This window comes from Pelecanus crispus, chromosome 5 (assembly GCF_030463565.1).
Source record: "Pelecanus crispus isolate bPelCri1 chromosome 5, bPelCri1.pri, whole genome shotgun sequence".
Lineage (NCBI taxonomy): Eukaryota > Metazoa > Chordata > Aves > Pelecaniformes > Pelecanidae > Pelecanus > Pelecanus crispus.
Window position 1 is genome coordinate 81140592 of NC_134647.1, and position 22351 is coordinate 81162942.

The following is a 22351-nucleotide window of genomic DNA, read 5'->3' on the forward strand; positions in this document are numbered from 1 at the left end:
ATCAATAATGTCAATTATTCATATAATGTTTTATTTTAATTTAATGAAATAACACCCGTAAAGCCCTCCCTTAAAAGCCACAATTGCTGTCTGACAGTAGTTTTGTTGTAAAAAGAGACAGCTCCACTAACTTACCTCAAAAGTAACTAAAATTAACTGCCTCTGCTGGTTTCCGACAATTATACATTCCCACATTTAATGACTGAATCTGCTCCCTAGGTATATTCCATGTGACATCCCTTGAGGTCAGCTATGAAGTTATAACACACAACTTCCCGAACCTCTCTTCTTCTGGAAAACATACAAACGTGTGTACTCAAACACGCTAATATATTCGTGCAAATAATGCCAAAATACTACACAACGTAATAACTGGACAAAGCAGTAACAGCACAGACATGAGGTGTTTGAACTACTGCTGTAAAATACTGCAATATTTTTGCAACAAAGCATTAAAAGGTTACATAGCGAGGGCACCATAGAGAGATTTGCTTTTAAACTAAGATTTTTGCTAAGTCCGGTGTACGGTTTTATAAATTTATCCCCCAAGGATCCGGCTTCCAGACAAAAACAAAGAAACAAACAGATGACAAAGAACAAAAAACCATGGAAAGTCAAACAGAAGCTCTGCTGTATTTTGCCTGCAATGGATATCCTATTGTGCTGCAATGTGCTGTGCTTTATAAAGCACATCTGGAATATGGAAGCACAGTATGAAAGCTCATGAAAAAAAGTTGGTTGTGGTTTGGTTTTTTTTTTTTTTAAATTTTAAAATACATTTAAAGGAAACAAATCTCAGGGAAGCGTGTAGCTGCTGACAGTATATTAACATTTCTCTGGGAAAGCTGGCACCTTATTCTAGTACCTATAAAATACGCATTTTCAAAATAATTTATCCTTATACAGACCAAGCCATCTCTTTCAGAGCCCGAGGTCATTATTCTTTGTGCGGATAAAAGAACCAGCATCAGGTTCTTTTCAAGAAACAAATACTCTGCATTGCATGCGTATAGGAAGAACTCGTGGTAAATTCTCCTGTATTCTATATTCTCAAACCTGAAGTACTGTTGGGTCAATCCTAAAAGCCCCTTAATGGAAATCAAACTACGTCTCTAATCCTGCAAATGCATATGACAGTTATACACTTTGGGAAACTGTATCTTAATTTTCCTCCTCTTCTTTCATCATGAGGGCTTATTTCCTTAACCATATTTTGGGGGCTTCATTCATTTCCACTTTTCGAGTAATGCGCAGTTCCTGGAAACTTATAAAAAATGGACGAAGACTGGGATCCCCTAAGCACAATGTCCTCCCACGTAATGGGGCCACAGAAATCCATAGGGCTACCATAGCCCTTGGGCTCAGCTGAGGCTCCACGGTGCCGATTAGAAATTAATTTTATTGAGAAACCAACAATTTGTCAAAATTCAAGTGAAATTTTTCCTGCACACACTTTTTGGCACCAAGACAGAGATAGAAGGCGAAGAAAAAACAGATTTTTACAACATTCAATAGTCGGAGCGTAAACTTGGAATGTGGGTGACCCAGCCAGGATCCAGGTTCACCCCTGGGATTTCATCCTGGCTCTCCCAAGTCAGGCTTGCGTGCGGGTCAGCAGGCTGTGCTAACGTGAGCGTGTATCCTGCGAGAGCTGTTGCGCTTTGTGTTAATAATTCAATATTTGCAGGGAAGCAGAGAAGAGAGAGACTAATCCTAGAGTCGAGTGGTCAAACACCCACCTGGGATACTGGGATCCTTCCCTGTCAAAACCACCCAACAAACAGGAGTGTAGGAAGGAGAAAACAGCCATGTCTCTTACAGCTTAGCAATTTTCAGATGATCAAATTAGATCAAAACCAGGAAGGTCACTGCCCAAGCACTGGCTGGGAAGAAGACACTGACCGTGACAACTCAAAGCTAAATGGGGGTTTTAAAGTTATCTCATTAAGTCTCTCCTTCTTTGAAAGATTTTTATAAAAACGTTTTAAAGAAACACAGAGACGTAAGTCTATTCTCAAAACATCTCAGGATCTGGCAATGATGTTAATAAGTTTTTTTTTTAAATTATTTTTATGTATTTTAGACAAACCATAGCTGACTACCTGTCATTTAGTAATTTAGAAGGAATTCAAAAGAAATTCCCTTTTCAATGTCTCTCTTTTATGGAAAAAACAAATGACAATCCTCCTGCATATAGCTGCTTCCGCACGAGGAAAGAGAAGGCCAAGGGGAGGTCACATACGGAACACCTTTCTTCAGTACATGCCCACGTAGGAGCACATTTTTGAACAGCGGAGGACAGGGAAGACTGTAACTCAAAATGTCGGGCCGCTGCTAGGACAGGGCATTGAATGTACTTTCAGTATTTGCTCTTCGACGCAAACCTTCATCAGACTCGGCGGAGTGAGTCTGCGCTCACCTGGAGAAGGCAACCCGCACCCTATTAAGAAATGCGTGGACAGCGAATTTATAAAAGAGGGAAGAACAGTTTGCGGGCAGGAGCTTTCAGCAAAGCCTTTCAGCCAGCAGAGACAGGGCATGCAGCCTTATTTCGGGGTGCAAAGTGCTGACTTTGGCGTTTTGAGCTGCGGCGGCTTACCTCCAGCTTTCTGCTGGCCTCCCCGCCTCGCACGCTCCGGCTCTGCGCTGAGGCATGGGGCTCCTTCAGCTCCCAGGGGAGTGAACGGAAACGCAGAGCGCAGAGGACGGAGCACGTTTCTCTACGTGATGCCGAGGGAGGAACGCGTCCCTCCTGCTGCTGCTGGACCCTAAGCACGGCAGCTTCTGCTTTTCACCCGGTCGTGCTTTAACCGTGGCTGGCAACCAAGCACCAGGCAGCTGCTCGCTCACCCTCCCCGCCCCGGTGGGGTGGGGGGGAGAAGTGGAAAGAAAAAAAGTAAAATTTGTGGGTTGAGATAAAGGCAGTTTAGTAGGACAGCAGAGGAAGAGAAAATAAATAATAATAATGATAATAATAATAATGATAAAAGAATATCCAAAGCAAGTGCTGCCCAATGCAATTGCTCACCACCCGCCGACCGATGTCCAGCCAGTCCCCGAGCAGCGATTGCTGCTCCCCGGCCAACCCCCACAGTTTCCATACTGCCCATGACGCCGGATGGTATGGAATGGCCCCTGGGGCAGTTTGGATCAACTCTTCTGGCTGTGCCCCCTCCCAGCTCCTTGTGCCCCCGGCAGAGCATGGGAAGCTGAAGAGCCCTTGCCTGGTGTCAGCACTGCTCAGCAACAACTGAAACATCCGTGCGTTATCAGCGTTATTCTCATCCTAAATCCAAACCACAGCGCTGTGCCCGCTGCTGGGAAGAAAATTAACTCTGTCCCAGCCCAAACCAGGACGCACCCTCTGAAGCAAAAACACCCCTTCAGACAGAGCAACCCCTATACTAGCAGGCAATGCTGCTGAAGATAGGGAGAGTTTCCTCTGATTTGTGTGTAAAGAGAAGGGGAGCTCTGCCCCGCTCTGGGCAGACCCCCCTGCAGCCCTGCGCCCGGCTCGGGGCCCTCAGCACAAGGACACGGAGCTGCTGGAGCGGGGCCAGGGGAGGCCACAGAAATGCCCCGAGGGCCGGAGCCCCTCTGCTGCGGGGCCAGGCTGGGGGGGCTGGGGGTGCTCAGCCTGGAGAGGAGGGGGCTGCGGGGAGGCCTGAGTGCGGCCTGGCAGTGCTGAGAGGGGCTGCAGGAAGGGGGGGGCAAGCTTTTAGCAAGGCCTGTGGTGACAGGACAAGGAGTGATGGGTTTAAACTAAAGAAGAACAGATTTAGACTGGGTATAAGGAAGAAATGTTTCACGCTGAGGGTGGTGAGGCAGTGGCCCAGGTTGCCCAGAGAGGCGGTGGAGGCCCCATCCCTGGCACCATCCCAGGCCAGGTTGGACGGGGCTCTGAGCACCCTGGGCTGGTTAAAGCTGTCCCTGGCACTGCAGGGGCTGGGCTGGGTGGGCTCTAAGGGTCCCTTCCAACCCAGAGCATTCCGTGATTCTGTGATTCTAAAAAAGACGAGCAAGCCCAGACTGATCTAAACTCCAGTTTAATCCACCATGGGCGCTGCACCCCGCGAGGCAGAGGCGCCCGCCGCGCTGACTGCACCTCTGCGCCAAGCCAGCGCCGTTTCTGGTCCAGAAAAGCACGAAAATCTGTGCAGCTGGAAGAAGCCCAGAATGCGAGACACAGCTTGGCTACGCCCCGTATCTGCTCTAGGTCTGTGCGCTAGAGAATGTGATAAACCAGCTGTGCTTTGGTAAAGCACACTGAAAATGGACCAGACTCATCGATTCTGTAATAGCGCCGACTTCCACTTAAAAAAATTAATTCTCTCTTGAGAGGAATTATTTGAAAAAACAACAAAAACCTACTGACTCTATCAGGTAATAAAATAGAGGAAGAAGTTTAAGCAAACCAGAATAGAAACCCAATACTTTACACTACGAAGCGACTTCCATGCCAGGACCACGGAGCACTTCCCAACAAGCCCGTAGGCGTGCAAGCGGCGTTCCTGCCATTTCAGAGACAGGAGAAATAAAGCACGGAAAGGTCAAGCGTCTGGCTGCAGGCTGCGCGGCCGAGCCCGGGCACGGCCGGGAACAGACCTCGGAAGTACGGCCACCCCGCCCCTTGCTCCGACAAGATGATGCGCCCTCCCGTTGTTTTTGTCTTCTTGTAAGCCATGCTAGCTCTCTCAATTTAAAATCGCTTTTCTGCTTTCGTAAATTTGTATACTGCTATACCCTGGCCGCTGAGCAGAAAGTAGCGCAATGTGTTGCAGAGCCTATTGACTTTATCGGCTCTGTGGCTTTCTTTTACGTGATGAGTTGTGGGATTGAGACCTTGTGATGTCAATTACCAGCAAGAAACCTTTATATATTTGTCTGCAACAATACGCTCTTTCAAAAACATAATAAATTGACAGCCCTTCCAGTAGTTTTCCTATTTTTTAAATAACCAGATTTGCATCATAGGTAATGGTGCATCCTAAAAAGACATTATCTGCTCTCATACATGCAAAACTTCAGGAAAAAAAAATACATTTTTATACTTTCACACACACACATATATAAAAATAAAAGAAACAAAGAACTTTTCCTCGGATCCCGTTTATAACAGGATTACAAACCACAGAACGGCTGGTACGTCCTCCCTTATAGCTGAGCATCCAGGTGCCACTATAATTTACGGTACATACATGTTTTAAATCTGTGACATAAGAGACACACTTTTCATAATGCAGTCATTTTATAGATTTTATTAGACAGACTTATGGTAGGAAGGAATATTCAGAAATTGCAACTTAAATGAGAAAATGTGAATGGTGTTACTTATATAAAATACTACCGCAATAGTTCTTTTATTAATTTTTAATGCACAGCACCCACTGTGACCTCCTTTATTCTTTTCCTGTCAACATGGCAGACTAGAGAAATTGAAATGGGCTGTAGCTGTTCTCTTCTTGTTCCCCTCTTCCTCCCATTTTGCATAATATTAAAATATAACATCTTATTGGACTGTCACTGTGAAATAGTCATTATGCAATAGGCATAACGATTTTTTCTGATTGTTATCTCTCCCCTGCTTTTCAGCGTTGTCTAAAAAATTCCAAATTCCAGGTAGTTATCTAAGGCAATAAGGCAATTTTCCACTGAATACACTCGTCTGAATTAAAGTTTGTTTAAAAGGTATCTTTTGCTACATTTCTTACGGTTCTCTAAGGATAACACCAGTCACATAAAATAAAGCATTTTTTTGCCTGTCTGGTCTCCTCTGATTACGTTTTTGGGGTGAGGTAGGAGGCGGGTCCGATAAAAAAAAGTGTTTGGCTCAATCAGGAGGATTCTATTACTTCTGTTATGTATATTTACTGCCACCTCTATCACCAAGGAGACTAATCTCCATACCAGTAAAGTCAAGAAGCTCGCAGCATTGTCTTTGCAGGGCCAAGTTCATGTTGTCACAGCAACAGAGTGCACAGGGTCAATAGATTAATACATTAGCGTGCGCAGGCACCGAACCGCAGTGTAAAAGTTTTGCTGCTGGTTTTTAAAATTAAACTGTGAAGCAGGACTTGGAAATATGGCCCACACAAGATATTCTTGTATATCTCAAGGAATAGGCTACAAAAAATACGCATATATTTGCCTAATGCACTCTATCATTTTTACCACTGCGGGAAGAGGAGGAAATAACCTCCTCGGAAGAGGTGCACTCGGTGGGAAGGAGGGAGGAAGGCTGGAGTTCGGGCTACAAAACATACACTGCATTTGGATTGTTGATATTTCCCCCCGCGCTGCCCTTTCATTAGCCTCTGTCTAACACGGGGCCTGACAATTGTGACAGAATGAAAAATTTGAGGAAAAGCGAGGGTCACGAGAGAAGAGATTTCCTTCCCTCTCCGGTGACCCTATCACGGTACTCTGATGCGGCGCTTTACCATTAAGGAAAGGGCAACCCAAGAGCCTTCACACTTAATCTGTTCCATCTGTCATGACTATTAGAAACATTGACCAGCAGCGAGCTTTAAGGACTCGGCGCGACGGCAGACATGATATTCCAAGCCCGCTACAAGGACCTCCTGATGTTTTGAAAGCCTCCAAGGAAGTACCGTGCGTCAAAAAGGGCAACACCTACCTGACACGCCACCATATGTGGTCCTCTGTCCTCCACCAACTGCTGGCCAAGGTGTGCTGTCTGCTTTCAGTCCCATCAGTCCTGACACGGTGTTGGTGGCTGTAACACCATCTGCGCCACCTGTGAAAGAAAAGGTCAGGCGCTTTTTGTTAAATCGTGTGTAGAAGAACAAGAGAGGAAAAAACACACCAGAAAAACTGTGAAACTGTGAAACGACTAGGAATTCAAACAAACAGCTGAAGGCAGCCAGCAAGAAACTGTAAGGGGGTGCGCAGAAGGGTCCTTAAGACCGATCCTGGGGTGATAAGTTTAACGCCAGCTTCAAGGCAGGCTGCACCAGTTGAAAGAGCTGTAAGGGCTTTAACGACGTGGGAAAACTGGGGCTGCCAAGCAGATCCCTGCCCTTCAGCTCTGTGGGACCGAACCTGCTACGGCGGTCGTTCAGCTCCTGGAGGTGCCCCGGCGCGGGGGTCACCTCCTCCAAGCCGATGACACCCAACTCTGCGTTGACGGAGCCAGCCCATGTTCTCGTTTCTCATTGTGAGGAGCAAGGCGAAATGAACACCGCCACAGAGAAACGATGACCGCGGTTCTAAGTGATGGATTAACACACCTGCTTGCAAACTAACTTCCTGCCACGCTGTACTTTAAGCTCTAAGGAAAAGAAAAAAATATATATACATGCCTTCAAATGGTGTATTTCTGTTTTCTCAAGGGACACACACCATTTTCACTACTAAACGTAGGAATAGGGGAATTTACAGTGGTATGGTAAACATATAAATATGCTAGAAATAGGAGCGTACAGACACACACACAAACATATATGATTTATTGTTACCAGTCTTAGTTCCCTTCACATATTTCTATATTCTAGAAGCATGGACAAAATTAGGAAGCCTTTAAACACAGAATCGTTTAGGTTGGAAAAGACCTTTAAGATCACCCAGTCCAACCATTAAATCACTGTGCTTATTTTAAATAGATCAAATAAACGACTTTCATATTAGTTTCTGTTGTTATTTGTTATTATTCCAGCAACTTCCCTATCTTCCCCCATCCAGCAAATTAGTAAATCTGCACAGCTTGTGCACTGGAGTCGGTTACCTTCTTGCGCAGCCATTGCAATATTCACAATATCAGTGACATTTGGGGTCAGCTTGGCAAAGAAAGGAATCTGAACAGCTTGTCTAACCCAGCGACAGATGTTCCGTACCAGCTCTGGATCCTGTTCAAATAGGTCAGATAAATATAGAACATAATTAAAAGTAATACGAACAAAAGGTATATCAAGGAAATAGAAAACTTTTCTATAAGTGGCTATACTGCGATTTTGTGAAATTACACATCAGGGCTGAACCTCATCTCATTAGTTAACTTATTTCAGACACAGCGAGTAACTGCAAATCCATTACAGAAAGGTTAGTTCATGAAAAAAGGAAAATTTGCTTTTTTTTCCCCTCCAAAAAAGACAAAGATACCACAAAAAGTTCCCTTCCCAGAGAGGGGAAAATATCATTTTGGATGACAGACTTTCTTTATCCATTTTTTTTAAAAATTAATTTTCAGTTTTAATGATTCACTCCACGTAAGGTATATTGAAAATAACCAGTACCCTATAAAATAATGTGAACCTGAAGCATTGGCTTCATCAGAAGAACAAGGACGAGTCGAGGTCACAGGGCTATCAGAACGCAATTCAACATTTCTGAACTCTCCTCTGACTTCAGAGAATAACTTGGGATGGCCATAGTGTAAATGAAAGATCAAAATCTTCTCTGTTAAAGCCAGAAATCGAAATCTTCAAGTGTTGGCTTTTCATGATTTCCAGGCATTTACTTCCCTTATGGAACACGTCTCATGGAGACAGTAATCAACTATCCTTTCCGTTGAAAACAGCGCAGCGGAACTCGCATTCTGCGTCTAGCGCACGTAGCGGGTATTGTTCAATATAACTCTTAGGGTACGGGTTGTTGTTTTTTTTCTGTTGGCTGTTGTTAATGCTCTTCAACAAATACCTTAAAATTTGCAAAACTGATGCATGTAGAACATGGTGCGTGATCTGGTTAAAAATTGAATGGTGCTATTACAAGATTTAGTACAGGTACAACCTGTGGGTAGGCTAATTGGTACCATAGCAATTATTTACATTTACTAAATCTTTACCACTCTCTCAGATAATTAAGTCTGTCATATATTAATAATTTTCTCCCACTTGGATATTGTAAAAACTCGGAAAGCTGCGCTGCTACGCAGTAACTGAAAACGGGATGAGCCTAAGTGAAGTTTAGTTTCAAACAATCCAGTGGACACCAAGGTTGTCAACCTAGTGAACACACAGGAAATATCCCCTCATTCTTTTTTCTTTTTACACCAGCGGTTAAATACAAACAAAAAAAAAACCCCACTGGCTGTGTTGCTGGAAAGTACACAGTGCTCGACATGAATAGTAAAACCCTGAGACTTAGCTGTGCCATTCCAATAAAAATGGTGATCTCCCCGCCCATGCAGCTTCCATGAAATATGCATGAACACTGCACCGGTAGTATGAAAGTAGTTGCATCTTTGACTTTCATTTCTGTTTTGAATTTCCTTGAGGCCCAATGCAGAAATGAGAGACCCTCTAGAAGACATGAATTGTATATCCTTTATGTTAATTCTCCTCCTTAGAAATCCTTGTAATAATGTTCAGGATGTTGGCACCACATAACTCATTATGCTGACTTCATCATGCTTACAGTGCTGCCATGAAAATTCTTATTCCAACACACACTAACACTTTTTAAAAAATACAGTTATTTTAATCCACACTGAACAGCTTATTGGGAGATGTCTTTCATTCATATGAACCCAATTTCCATCCTACCTAAGACAATTTAACTAGTTTGTCTTACTTAAGAAATAATAATTTGACCTGTTTTTTTCCAAAAGTAAGTAAAGACCTTCGTTTTCCATCAGTTCTGCTTCTCCCACACCAAGATTAATGCAATGAATTCAATGGAAGGGTCTTCAGTTGCCCAAGCTAGTAAACAGTTTAAATATCTGATTGCCCAGCACATGTTTAGACAAAGCCCTTCTGAAAGGCTCACTTGCATCAGTCTTGGAAACCCGTCCATTTTTGGTACCCATAAAACCACAGGCAACTTAATAGGAAAATAAGCTGAAAACTCAACCGAAGGAGGTGAAATCTTTGATTTTACTTCACTTAATATTCCAAGGAAAAAACAGGACTGTTTAGTGAGGAAACATGGAAAGAATGAAAAAAAAGTTAACACAGTGCTTTGCTGAATAGTGAGACAGTCACTGATAGGAATTGGAACGGTGTTGAATTTTATACAAAAAATTAGAATTTCCATTAAATTTTGAAACAGGTATTTCTAAAGCTTTTTTCCCCCCGTAATTTTTCATCTAATTCATTTGCTCATTAAATAAATATCACGTAAAGATAATGCTGAATACCTAAAAAAAAATTACTGTTTACCCTTGTGCCACCCCCAAAACACACGCACATGCGACAGATCTCGCTGCTGCCCTTGTCAGTGCGAGTCCTACAGAGGAGCATCCGGCTGATCCGCCCTCCCACCCTCCTGCTCCTCCTCCTCCTCTGCTCTGGCTCCAGCCCCCTCCTGCTCCGATTCCTCCCGGTGCAGCGGCCAACATCAGCGAGTGCCCTGAGCCCGTCCTCCCTCCCCTCGCTGCAGCAACATCGCACGTGTCTGGTGGCCATCCCCACCTGTTTTTAAATGTAGCATCACACTTTCTTCTTCAGGTCATCAAGAAAAAGTTATTCATTCATTTATAAAATTCAGAATTTCCTACTCTTTTTGCACTGAGGACTTGGAAAAACGTGTCACAAGTCATCAGGTGGTTGAAACCAGAAGACGTTCATTTCACTGGACAGCTAATTTTCATACGAAATTAATGAACTACATTTATATAATCCAGGGGAAGTTCCCTGGACGGTGTACAACCTCTCCACAGAAGTTTCCCTTTGGACTGAGGACAATTTGCAGGGGTCACACAAGAACACTACTTTTGAGAAAGATTTAAATGATCAGAAATAGAGAATTCACTTCTAAGTGCAATCACCGACTAAAGAAATTATCCCAATTTGAAATGCAGTTCAAAACTTAAGGTTTCTGAGAATATTAATTTATCATTTTCAGGAAAGTTTTAAACTCAGGTGCAAACTTAACAAGGTGAGCAGCGCAGCACCAAAAACTAGTTTTAAAGAGGCTATGTACAGGCTTCATTTTGCCTAATTCATTTGGCTGATTCAGGGCCTCCCATCTACTTGGATTTCTGAAAGATTGAGCCCAACTTACAAATTGCATTTTCTGATTCTTAGCAGAGATTTGATTAATAAAACATTCAAGGATGAGCATATAACTTGTAAGAGAATGAAACTTGAGGCCCGTAAATCACATTACAAAAAATACCTGTCACTGCTAATATAACATAAATATCTTTTTTTACCCCAATCCAACTTTATGAAAGTGCCTGCAGCTTTTATCATTGATAAAGTGGTTGATGAAGCCTGCATAGTTAAGAAATATTTTCTAGATGGCTTGATACATAAAATGTTATTAGCTGTAAAAACAGCTGGGCATTTACATTCGCAAAATCAACAATATCAACTAACTAAAATATTCTTCTGCTTAATGTAGTACAGCATTCTGATGCTTTTGGTTCAAAGTCTACCACGTTGCTATAAATTATCTCTTCTATTACACATAACTAGGTTTGTTGGTTCTCTCGTTAATGACGATACAGTGCAATTGTTACAGAACGGGTAGCATAATTTTGCTCTGTGTGTCAATCCAGAAGAATGAACAAATGCTTCAGTGGACTGTAACATCCGTTGGCAGCACACTTCATTTATCTGCTGTATTTTTTCTTTTTTTTTTTTTAACCAAACACCATCTAAATAAAAGCCTGGTGAAGTCATCATCAGCTAAAACATAATATTGATTCATGCACTGTACCTACAGGAATCTGTTGGTAATTTAATACCATATAAAGACTCTTTTGTTATGAGATGTACATCAGCGCGTCTTCCGTCTTCCTGTTCTTAATCAAATATTGCTTGTTTATTCCAAAGGCACAGGAGATTTGAATGTTACAGGGGTTGTCTTTTTACTTCCCTAAGCAGCAGTACAGAATCATTTTTCCTGAATATTCATTATAGCCTTGGGCTAGGTGGAGCTTTTAATCCTAACTGCTCGTTGCCAATGGGTAGATATACTAGAGGAAAAACAACTATTCACCTCTTTTTCCTCAATGATCACATGATAAGCTTAACTACAACCATAACTAGAAGAGTAAGTCCTCAGAAATTAAAGCAGCAAGTTGTCTACTGATTGCATTTGGCATTGGTAATGAGATGAATCCCACGTCCTATCACCCCCAAGGCAGACACATCCTGCATGTTTAAAAAGGAGCGTGAAAATGCTGTGCATACAGTAGGTCACCTCTCCTTGTGTTTCACGGAAAGAAACAAAACTGTGAAGAGATGACCACAGAAATGGTTGGCCGTAGATTTCTGGAAATTTTGGAAATCTTTACTATGATCTATTTTCAGTGTTTCTATAGATTTCTTGCCTATTCAATCCACTCCACTGGCTCAACGTGTAGGTTTGGATCTGATCTTTTACAGAGATCCCACAGATGTTCTGAATTCTTGTTAGCTTATGCTGTTAGTTTAAATGGTTTTTATATGTGTCTATCATGTATTTCTTTTCCGGATCAAACATGGATGCAGAAATCCATCAGGAAATCAGAATTATAAATTAAAAAAAAAAAAAAAATTCTCTCTGTGTGTGAAGAGCTACTCTTTTGCTATTCCTTCAAATGTGAAGAAAAAGTAGAAGTATGGGAATTTCAGCTTAAAGCATTGCAAATTAGTATCTTTAGCATTCACCTCTTTTTTTTTTTTTTATATTACTATTGATCTTTTCCACAGGTCTCTTTTCTCCCTCCTCCTATGAGATGTCCAACATTGCCTTCATAAAACTGCCTGCCTCTAAACCTACCCAAGATTTCCACAGTACCTAAATACAGAATTGCAGTCAATCACAACAGCGAGAGAGACACCATTTCCGAATCTCACGGTTAATTTTACTGTCTTCTCACATGCTAGAAAGGGGCAGTTTAGGTTGTGCATTTGTCCCATTTCAAACTTAATTAAAGCTAACAATATGTTTAAAGCCTGTCAAATTAAGAGAAGGATTTCCCAGGATAGAAGACAAATAACTCTCTACTTCTCATCTGGAGTAAAAAAACGCTTCCTCATTTCTCAGGAAATTTGACAGCTTTTGGTCAACATCTATTGACCGCAGCTGTCAAAAAGAAAGAAATGAGGCAGTTTAACCTAAGGCAGGAATAACAGTTTTCACAGTTGTATGTGAAGCTATCTATATATATTAGGAAAAATTTCAAAAAATGCCTAAATGACTTCAGAGGTTTTGGGTCAGCCTGGTCAACCCCACAAAAATGTAGCTGGTGGATGAGAGGTTATATCCTTCTGGCTAGAATATATGATATGATGTGATGTGAAACCAATGCCACAAAATAAACTTTGAGAGATAATGACAGTATGTGAATTCAGGACCCTTTTTCAGTCACTAGTGTACTGCCTTTTGGCATGAGATCCAAAGTGTACCGAAGGTAATGGAAGCCTTTTCAGTTAGATTAGAGAAAAAAAAAAAAAATTACTTCAAAATTTCATTAGACATCTTCAATAAAAAGGTACAGGAAAATTCTATTCAGGATAAAATTTTTTAAAAAATCCATAAATGGATAATTTCGTATTTTGTTCTGGGAGGGTCAAAATGTTTCATTCCAGTTTAGGCCTTCAGCTTTTATTAATTAACTTGCACTTTGAAACAAGAGGTTTCAAAATGAAGTGGGGTTGTAGGGGTTTATTTGGGGGAAGAATTTCTAAAAGATCAGACATTACTATGAGAAGAATTAAGCAAGGTCCACATAGTTACCATTTCACTACACTACCATAGCAACAATATGTACTGTGACTATTGCTTGCTGCTTTAATTCAAGGATATACTTATTTTCTACTCTCTTACATACTCTAAAATGTTCCTTTCTTTTAAAAAATCTACTGGGTAAATTAAGACATTTATTTTATTTCTACATAATAAGTGTTCTCCTTATAATTTGAACAAAAACTGTAACATTTTTAAACTGAAGAGATATCATATGGCTTATATAACTAAGCATGCACTACTAGTGAAACAAGCACATTTTTACTTATAAAATACTGCAGATTAAGATGTAGAAGCATAGCTTGGAAAATTCCCATTAGCTGTTACAGACTACATTCATTCTTTTTGTTATAGTCTTTTCACTCAGGCAAAAACATTAACATTTGAAGAGCATGTAAAGGCTACATATTTTTTATTTTAATTTAATTTTTATTTTTTTGTGTTTATAGGGAGTAATGACTCCCAATTTATAGACGTTTTTGTTATAGTCTTTTCACTCACACAAAAGCATTAACATTTGAAGACCATGTAGAGACTATATTTTTTTTTATTTTTATTTTTATTTTTTTGTATTTATAGGGAGTAATGACTCCCAATTTGTAGAAGTTTTTGCCAAAGTAAAAACCTAAGCAAGAGCCTGGTGACTTGATTCAACTTTTTTTTTTTTTTAATTTTCTGTGGGAAACTATAAGAGCTAAAAAAACCCTGCCACCTAGCTCCATTCTTAGATTCTAGGACTTTATTACTTTAAAGTAAAGCTGCAAGCATGGTGTCATGATTTGATCAGCTGCTCCTCAGATCAGTTGCTTCAAGTTCCACTTGGAGGACCCTAATTGAGATTCTTCTTTTTTTCCAGTGATGCCAGTGTGTCACTGGACAAAATCAAGTCACTCTGGATTAGGTCCAGGCTTTGGTCATGGCTGAGCTGAGAAGACAAAGCTCTGAGCCCCAGTCTATACTGGGAGAGATAACAGCAGGTATTGAGAAAAGCCAACATGAGACTATGACGCTACTGCGGTTCCTACTTCTCACAGTTAGGCTACTTTGAAAAACTTAAAAAAAAAAAAATTGTGCACATAAAAAAAAAGGAACATCAAATTTAACAGTGTCTAACCAAATAAACCTTAAAAGACTCATGAAAGGTTTTGGAAGAAACAGAATTTCTTTAATAAATTTCAATTTTAGCAGATCCCCATCTCCCTCTTCTTTTTTGCTCTCATTTGGTATCACAATCACTATTTCTCCCTTCTCCAGCTCTACAATTAGAACCTTTGAAAGATGTTAAAAGCATAAGACAAATAGCCTTTGATCACCTCTCTCTATTCCAAATGAAAAAATGGGAACAATAAATTGTTATAGCATTTCCTGATTGTAGTAGACTACTGGAGCTGCACAAATGAACGATGCTTAACAGTATGTTAAAAAAAACCAACCCCCCCCCCCCCAAAAAAAAACCCAAACAAACCAAAACCCAACACTCCAAAGTTTTTTACCATATCCCATCCAATAGCTGCCAACATTAACATAGGCCAGTATCCAAATTCCAGAATACATTATCAAAGTGCTGTGTGGGAGATCCACTTTGGATACCTTATTAGCAGCACAGCACTCCTACACCCCTTCTTTGATAATGTAGCACCTAATGACTGAAAAGATAACCAACGTGAAGGCAAGGTCAAAAATGAGCTGGAATTTTTTTTGTTGACTGGTACACAAAAGTACAAACCACGGATTTGTGTTGGGAGTTACAGCAACGATAAGAGGGATGTCAAGATCAAGCACAACTGAGACTTGAAAGGTTGTGGCTGTCTTTAGTCAGCTTTGCAATTACTCCCTTTTTCAGATCACATAAGCTTTTTGTTTTCTCCCCGGCACTAAAAGAAAACCAACTGAATTTATTTTGAAAACTGAGTCCTCTTTCTAAACAGGTGGTCGAACCATAACGTTTTTCTCTATTCCAAATTGTGGTTTTGGTTTCTTTTTTAATTTAAAATGTTAATCTAAGCAACCAGAAGAAACATCACTATAGGAAAACTTTCTACTTTAAAAAATAACTATAAGGCTTTTTTAAATTGTTATAGTTATACGATAGGAAAACCTCTATGTTTCATTGACATAGGTCAGTTAAAACCGTAGCAATCGCTATTCACAGGTATTGATTTTAATGCAACATTAAAGGAGTCAGACACAACCGTTATTTTCTTTGGTTGTCAGAATAAAGGTTAATAATAGTTGGCCTGCAAGGGTGAAGCACAGATTGCCAGTTCAAATTAGCAAATCATTTGTTCCGATACCAACTGGGCCTAAACGTTCCAAATAAAAATGTGAAACTGCACATTTACATTTTATAAACTTCTTGGAGATACTAACTAGAAAGATTTATTTATCAACAGCATTGGTACATGTAAAGTGTTGACTAATAAAAATGCCTGACAGAACGAAGTACTTTATCTTGGTTGTTTCTAGCCAACCAAAATAATGTTTCTCATATCACTGTAAAAAAGTGGTACGCAGCATGATTAAACAATATTTCAGCGCTTTAGTTCATGCAGAGGTTACCTGCTAGAAGGCATAAAGGTTTCATTAGGTTTACGTCATACATGAAATATTTTAAAGGGAAGCATCGAACTCGAATATATGAGTGCTGCAGCTACAAATAGCTTTTTCTTGTGGTCACGTAGGCAAGCTCTCAGTCCTTTCCTACAATAAAGAGGCAGAAAATACCAAATAATTGAGGAAACCATAAACCTTTGAAACCACCAATCTGAGGAATTTAAAACCTACGCTCCGAGAAGGATTTCCCACTCAGTTTTAAAATGATCATCAGATGGGCCTGTATTCAGATGTGGTCTCCTGTAAAGAGCAAGCCTCCCAGCACACTGACCAACTTTACCAGGAGGTGAGGCAAAATTCAAAAAGTATGAGCCTAGTCCTGAAAATTCTCGTGTAGGCAGTGAAGAAAATAGTTAACACGCTGTTAATTAACTTCATCAAATGGTGTCATAAAACTGAAACCATAGAAAGAAAAAGCTATTAATGTGCACCGCGTAGTTAACTTTTATTGTGCACCACGATGAACATCCTTAAAATATTTTATTTTACCTGCACATAGATACTTGTTGCTCATTTCCTTTCCAATAAATCCTATTTACCATACATCATCGGTAGGAACAACTGCAATACCTTATGTTGCAACCACATATCCAAAGGCAAAGCAGTCCACAGGATTTGGACATTTAACCCAAACATTTAACCATGCAGACGACAGAAATATGCTGCCTAAGTTTTCTACATTTACCTTTTCTGAAAGCTTCTCAGTGCATTAAAATACAACTGCAAGAATAAGTACAGGTTGCCGTTTGGTTTTAAAGAAAATCATAGAATCATCAAATTGTTTAGGTTGGAAAAGACCTTTAAGATCATCCAGTCCAACCATTAACCTAACACTGCCAAGTCCACCACTAAACCAATTAAGGGGAGAGAAATAATTAATGTCATGTTTCCTCACGTGGTAGCTGGATTATTTTTTAATGAAAGTAAAACTAGAATAGCATCACTAAGGTTGGAAAGGACCTCTAAGATCATCAGCCCAACCGTCAACCCAACACCAACACTTTCTTTCTGGGAAGCACTCACTATATACTCCATCATAGTTAGGCTACTGCTGCGTCATTAAAACAGCCCAAATCTTTTTGCTTCCGTTTTAAACAGCAGCAAGTCACGGATATTTTGGCCGAACTCACGTTCTTTGGGACATCTGTCATCCATAATGTGAATTCCAGCTGAAATGCTTCCATCATAGTGAGACTGAAAATAAGTGTCCTCATGAATTTCAAGGAAACAGAATCACTTTTACATTTTCTAAGAAAATCCATTCTGTAGAGAATGCTTTCCAGATATAAGCAAAAAGTCACCACACATAAACATTATTTAAAACCTTATTAAGAACCATACCATGTCATTAAAAAGTTTCAGCAAGTCGGTAGTGCTGTTAACATTACTGTCCTATTTATAATCCCTTTTTATTTTCCATTTTGTCTTTTGAGTAATTCCATTAAAAATCCTTCAAAGCAATAACAGTGGATTAAATGTTGTCAAACCACAATATAAAATTATTGAATAGTGTTCTGGTGATGAATTTATTAAACGTTGCATCTTAATTAATTTCTTCTCGAGTGTATGAAAAACAGAATTCCTAAGACAAAATACCAATTAACTGTCGCACCTCATTATTAAGTATTGTCTCCTTTTACATGTTACAAAAAATAGAATACATGAGCATATTAGGGACGTATGGAACTAAAGACATGGAAGAAATCCATTTAAATCATGACATTTAATCACACCTGAATCCTGTGAGGGCAACAGAAAAGAAAACGAATCCTTCAGTACTGGAGGAAGGTGAGTGATGCCACCAACCCAGGAGAGACCACATCGTCAGCCAGCTTTTTCTGTTCAGATTTCCAGTGAAAAGCTTGAGTCATTTGTTACGTTGAAAGCAACTCAGCAAAGGGTTTACTTTATGAGGAGGATTTTATAGGAGGAGGGAGCGGAAAGAGAAGGGGAAGACACACACATGAAACCAGGGAAGGTGAAAAAATCATCCAAAGAGGTTAAAACAACAAAAGGGAACTATCATAAAGGATGACGTGTGGCCATGACCAGTGTGGGAGCCAGGAACGTAAGCCCACAAAACCCATCTCCTGGCCTGCAAAAAAGCGTGCTTGGATCTACGTTTGCAGGAGTTGCGGGAGGCAATCAGCAGCATCCCTTCTCCCCGCACATCCCGAAGACCCTCCCAGCAAAACAACCCCCAACGCAGCACATCTCTGCACATGCAGAGTGACACCAGCACCGCTGGAACCAAGGAATCCTTGTTTCTGAGGAGTCTGCGCCTTGTCGCTGAATTCATAGAATCATCAAATTGTTTAGGTTGGAAAAGACCTTTAAGATCATCCAGTCCAACCATTAACCTAACACTACCAAGTCCACCACTAAACCAATTAAGGGGAGAGTAGCAATTTCATGTTTCCTGGCTTGGTGGCTGGATTATTTATAATGAAAGTAAAAACTAGGAAAAAATTCCCTGCGTCTGCCTGAGCTTTTCCCTCAGCTGGACTACTAAGGCTCCTGTTCGTATCCATCAGCTTGGGTGGCAGACAATTTCTCTCCCCTTCCCTGCTGCCTACTTTTATGAAACTTAGAGAAATTCATAGAATCACAGAATCATAGAATCGTTTAGGTTGGAAAAGACCTTTAAGATCATCCAGTCCAACCATTCACCTACACTACCAAGTCCACTAAATTCAGGATCTTTGAAAGAGTTTCAACTCTGAAAAACGTGACTGAAACAGGTCATTTGGTTGAAACATGCCCCAAAGCAACAGAGGGCAGCAAGAGACACAAAGGCAGGGAGATCAGCTAAGACCCCAGCCAAAACGCATGAAAGCGGCCAGTGCAAGAGAACAACAAGCCACCTAAATCCTGACACTCCACCGCAAACACCAACTCAAACCTCACTTGGATTATCATAGAATCATAGAATCACGGAATGCTCTGGGTGGGAAGGGACCTTTAGAGGCCACCCAGCCCAGCCCCTGCAGTGACAGGGACAGCTTTAACCAGCCCAGGGTGCTCAGAGCCCCGTCCAACCTGGCCTGGGATGGTGCCAGGGATGGGGCATCTACCACCTCTCTGGGCAAATTATACTGGTTTATACTGGATTTTGGGTGGCGATGTTCCCGCTGCTGCTACAGCACGGCGTAACACCACCCTGCTGTACTTTGCATTAATTTGTTGCAGTAACTGATACGAAAGAGAAGAGAGAGAACTAATTCTGCCTGCAGGACTCAATGAATTATACTTAACCAGCATATTATTGTAGGGTGATAGCAGAATGCCACATGAACACAGATATAATCAAATTCTGTTTGGGGCATCATTTATTTAAAATACTTCAAGCTCCTTGCTGGCAGAGCAACAGCGAATTAGCATGCTATGCTGTGCACTTCAATTAAAAAGCAGCCTCATCTTTCCTATTTCCAAGGTACGGCAGAGCAAATCTAATTGTGCCATGCAGCCAGTTCCCATCTTCGCAGAGTAACCAGGGCTTTTGGTTTTTTTTTTTTTTTTTTTTTTTTTCTTTTTGTTTTTAACAGATTTGTCTTCCTCTGAATGAGGCAATGTGGGCTTTTATGAAACTTGCCTCCTAATTGCAGGCAATAAACATGAACACAGGCAGCAGCAGAGACTGTAGCAAGTACAGTTTAAGTAAAATGAAAATAAAGGTAAGAAAAGAACCACAAAGCAAGTTCATTTTGCATATGATCTGAGTAGTTAAACGACCAGAATCTGGATTTCAGCGCTCACAAGAGACATATACATGCCTCCTTCAATATTAACTAAAAAAAGCAAACAATCCCCCAAACCTATAGCTTAAATGCTGAGATAGGCAAAGATTTTTTTTTTTTTATATATTTTGGAGGTTAGAAGGTATGACTAATTAATGAGAAATATTTATAAGCCAGGATGTTATTAACTTTTAAAATATTTGCTTATAGCATAAAGAATGTCTGTTCTTGCACTTAGGCTGAGATCTCTGAATATGAGATTTGGGGTTTTTTAGAAAGTGTAGAAGCATCCTCTGTGCTTTGGAAATTTAACTGATGACTTGAGATCTCCGTATCATACTGATCACCTCACCCCAAGTCAACAAGTGAGTCTTTGTGCTTCCTTTTATCCACTACTCATTTCCTGTCTCCGGTATAAACCATGCAGTACCTTTGGACAGGAGTTGAGCAGGGTGAATCCACAGAATCACAGAAATGTCTGTCTGAATGGACTTCTGGAGGGCAGCGAGTCCAAGCTCCTGCTCCGAGTGGGACTAGCACCACCACCAGTTGAGGTTGGCCATGGCTTTGCCTGCCTGAGCCCTGAAAACTCCGGAGGTGGAGAGTATGCGGCCCTACTAGGCAACACGCTCCTGTCCTGCATCACCTCCTTGGTCAATTTGTTTCCTGATGTCCACCCTGAAATGTTCCGCTTGCAATCTGTGGCTGTTGCCCCTTGCTGTATCACCTGATACTACAGAGAATCAGCTTTCCCTCTTGGCACCCACTCTTCCAGCACCTTTGTTACTGCCTTTCAAGCAGCTGTAGGCTGCTCTTTGCTTCCCTCCGCTGTTTTTCACTCCCCATTAGGCCAAGGAGACTCACTGATATTTTTGAAGACTTTGGATATCACTCGTCCTAGTCGGTCTTATTCTAGGTATATGCACATTACACCTACTAGTCCTGGCCTTTCACCTGAACAACAAAGAATGACACAGAACTTAGCAGGAATGCAAAATAAACCCCAAACTATCAGCTCAATTCAACTATTTAGTCATTCTTACCAGAGCAGCTGGAGAGACTGGCTGACTTTTGGACCAAAACCAAAAAGCCCAACACTTAAAATTGGTTGATTTCCCATCACAGTAATGCTTCTGAATATTTAATGCCACTTTTTAGAAGGATAAGTAAAAAAAAAAAAAAAAAAATTAAAACATCTTTGCATAGCTTCCAGTGAAGAGACAAAAAACGCACCACAAATACACCAGCACAAGTCAGACATTGAAATGCGAGTGCTACCATCTTGGATGTTTGATTGATTTATTATTTTCATAATTTTATGCTATAATTACTACAGTAATGAACTATAGTGGAAAAGCGACACTGTCATTTTTTAATACTCTGCCGTTCACCACGGTGTCTTTGTGTTTACAATTAAATGTTTTGTACACGTATGTTATCTGATTCAAAGAAAACCTGTGCATTAGTGCTGTTAAACCTAACGATGGAAATTCTATTAGGATTTTTAATGATATCCAACTTTTATACAGTTGCAGATTGTTATGAAAGAATACAAACCTTAACTTTATTATCATTAATCAGCATTAGTAAACATAATTGACATTTTATACAGAACCAGCTTTAAGTAACTTATTGGCAGCAATACAGATGCCTCTTCATATTACCCTCTGGCTAGCTATGCTGTTTGGGCGCCAGAGTGTCTGCACTAATGACTTAGAATTAAAATCAAATAAAAGCTCAGAACTGTAATTCAGTATAAAACAAACAGCCATTCTTAGTACCAATTCTTTATCTATATAATTTGGGTATATCTGGAATTTTTAAAATTTACAGTGCGTATAACACAGTGGAAGTGTTTGAGAGTAGATAATAAAATAGGATAGAGAAAAAACAAATCTGATGTTCCCAGATTTCTACACTCACCCTTAGGCACACCATAGGAATTGAAATGAGGAGGAAAAGTAGACAGTGTAATTAACCTTTCCTTTCCCTTTTTTTTAAACAACAACAAAAAAGGCAGAACATTTTAGACATTATAAATAGTAAAAATATACATACATGTTTTTCTGCCATCATTTTTCATCTCAGCAATTTCTGTAGTTTCCTGAGGATTTAATGTACTTAGGCATGAAAAGGGACATAATCCCTAAAAAATTTTCCTATGAAGATGTGGATTATGTTATCAAAAAGATTTAAGAAACCAGGAAAGCTGCTCTGTCTCTCAAAGCCTCATGCCCTGACTTCTAGATATTGAGTGGTGTTTTTCCCCCAGAGCGTATCTGAGCCCTCTCCTCCCCACACCACCCATGTATAACCTATTTGACTTCAGCTCTGGGGGAAAAAGAAAAAAAAAAAAATTAGGA

The 22351-nt window shown here is 40.4% G+C and overlaps 1 protein-coding gene across 1 annotated transcript in view; it reads right to left on the reverse strand.

The window, feature by feature from the left end:
- Positions 1-22351, reverse strand: part of DPYD (dihydropyrimidine dehydrogenase) — a 351478-nt gene that overhangs the window by 91061 nt on the left and 238066 nt on the right. Inside the window, exons 18-19 of the mRNA XM_075710934.1 lie at positions 7745-7865; positions 6638-6757 (exon numbers count right to left, since the gene is read on the reverse strand). Of these exons, the coding sequence (XP_075567049.1) occupies positions 6638-6757; positions 7745-7865 (241 nt within the window). The remainder of the gene's footprint in view (positions 1-6637; positions 6758-7744; positions 7866-22351) is intronic.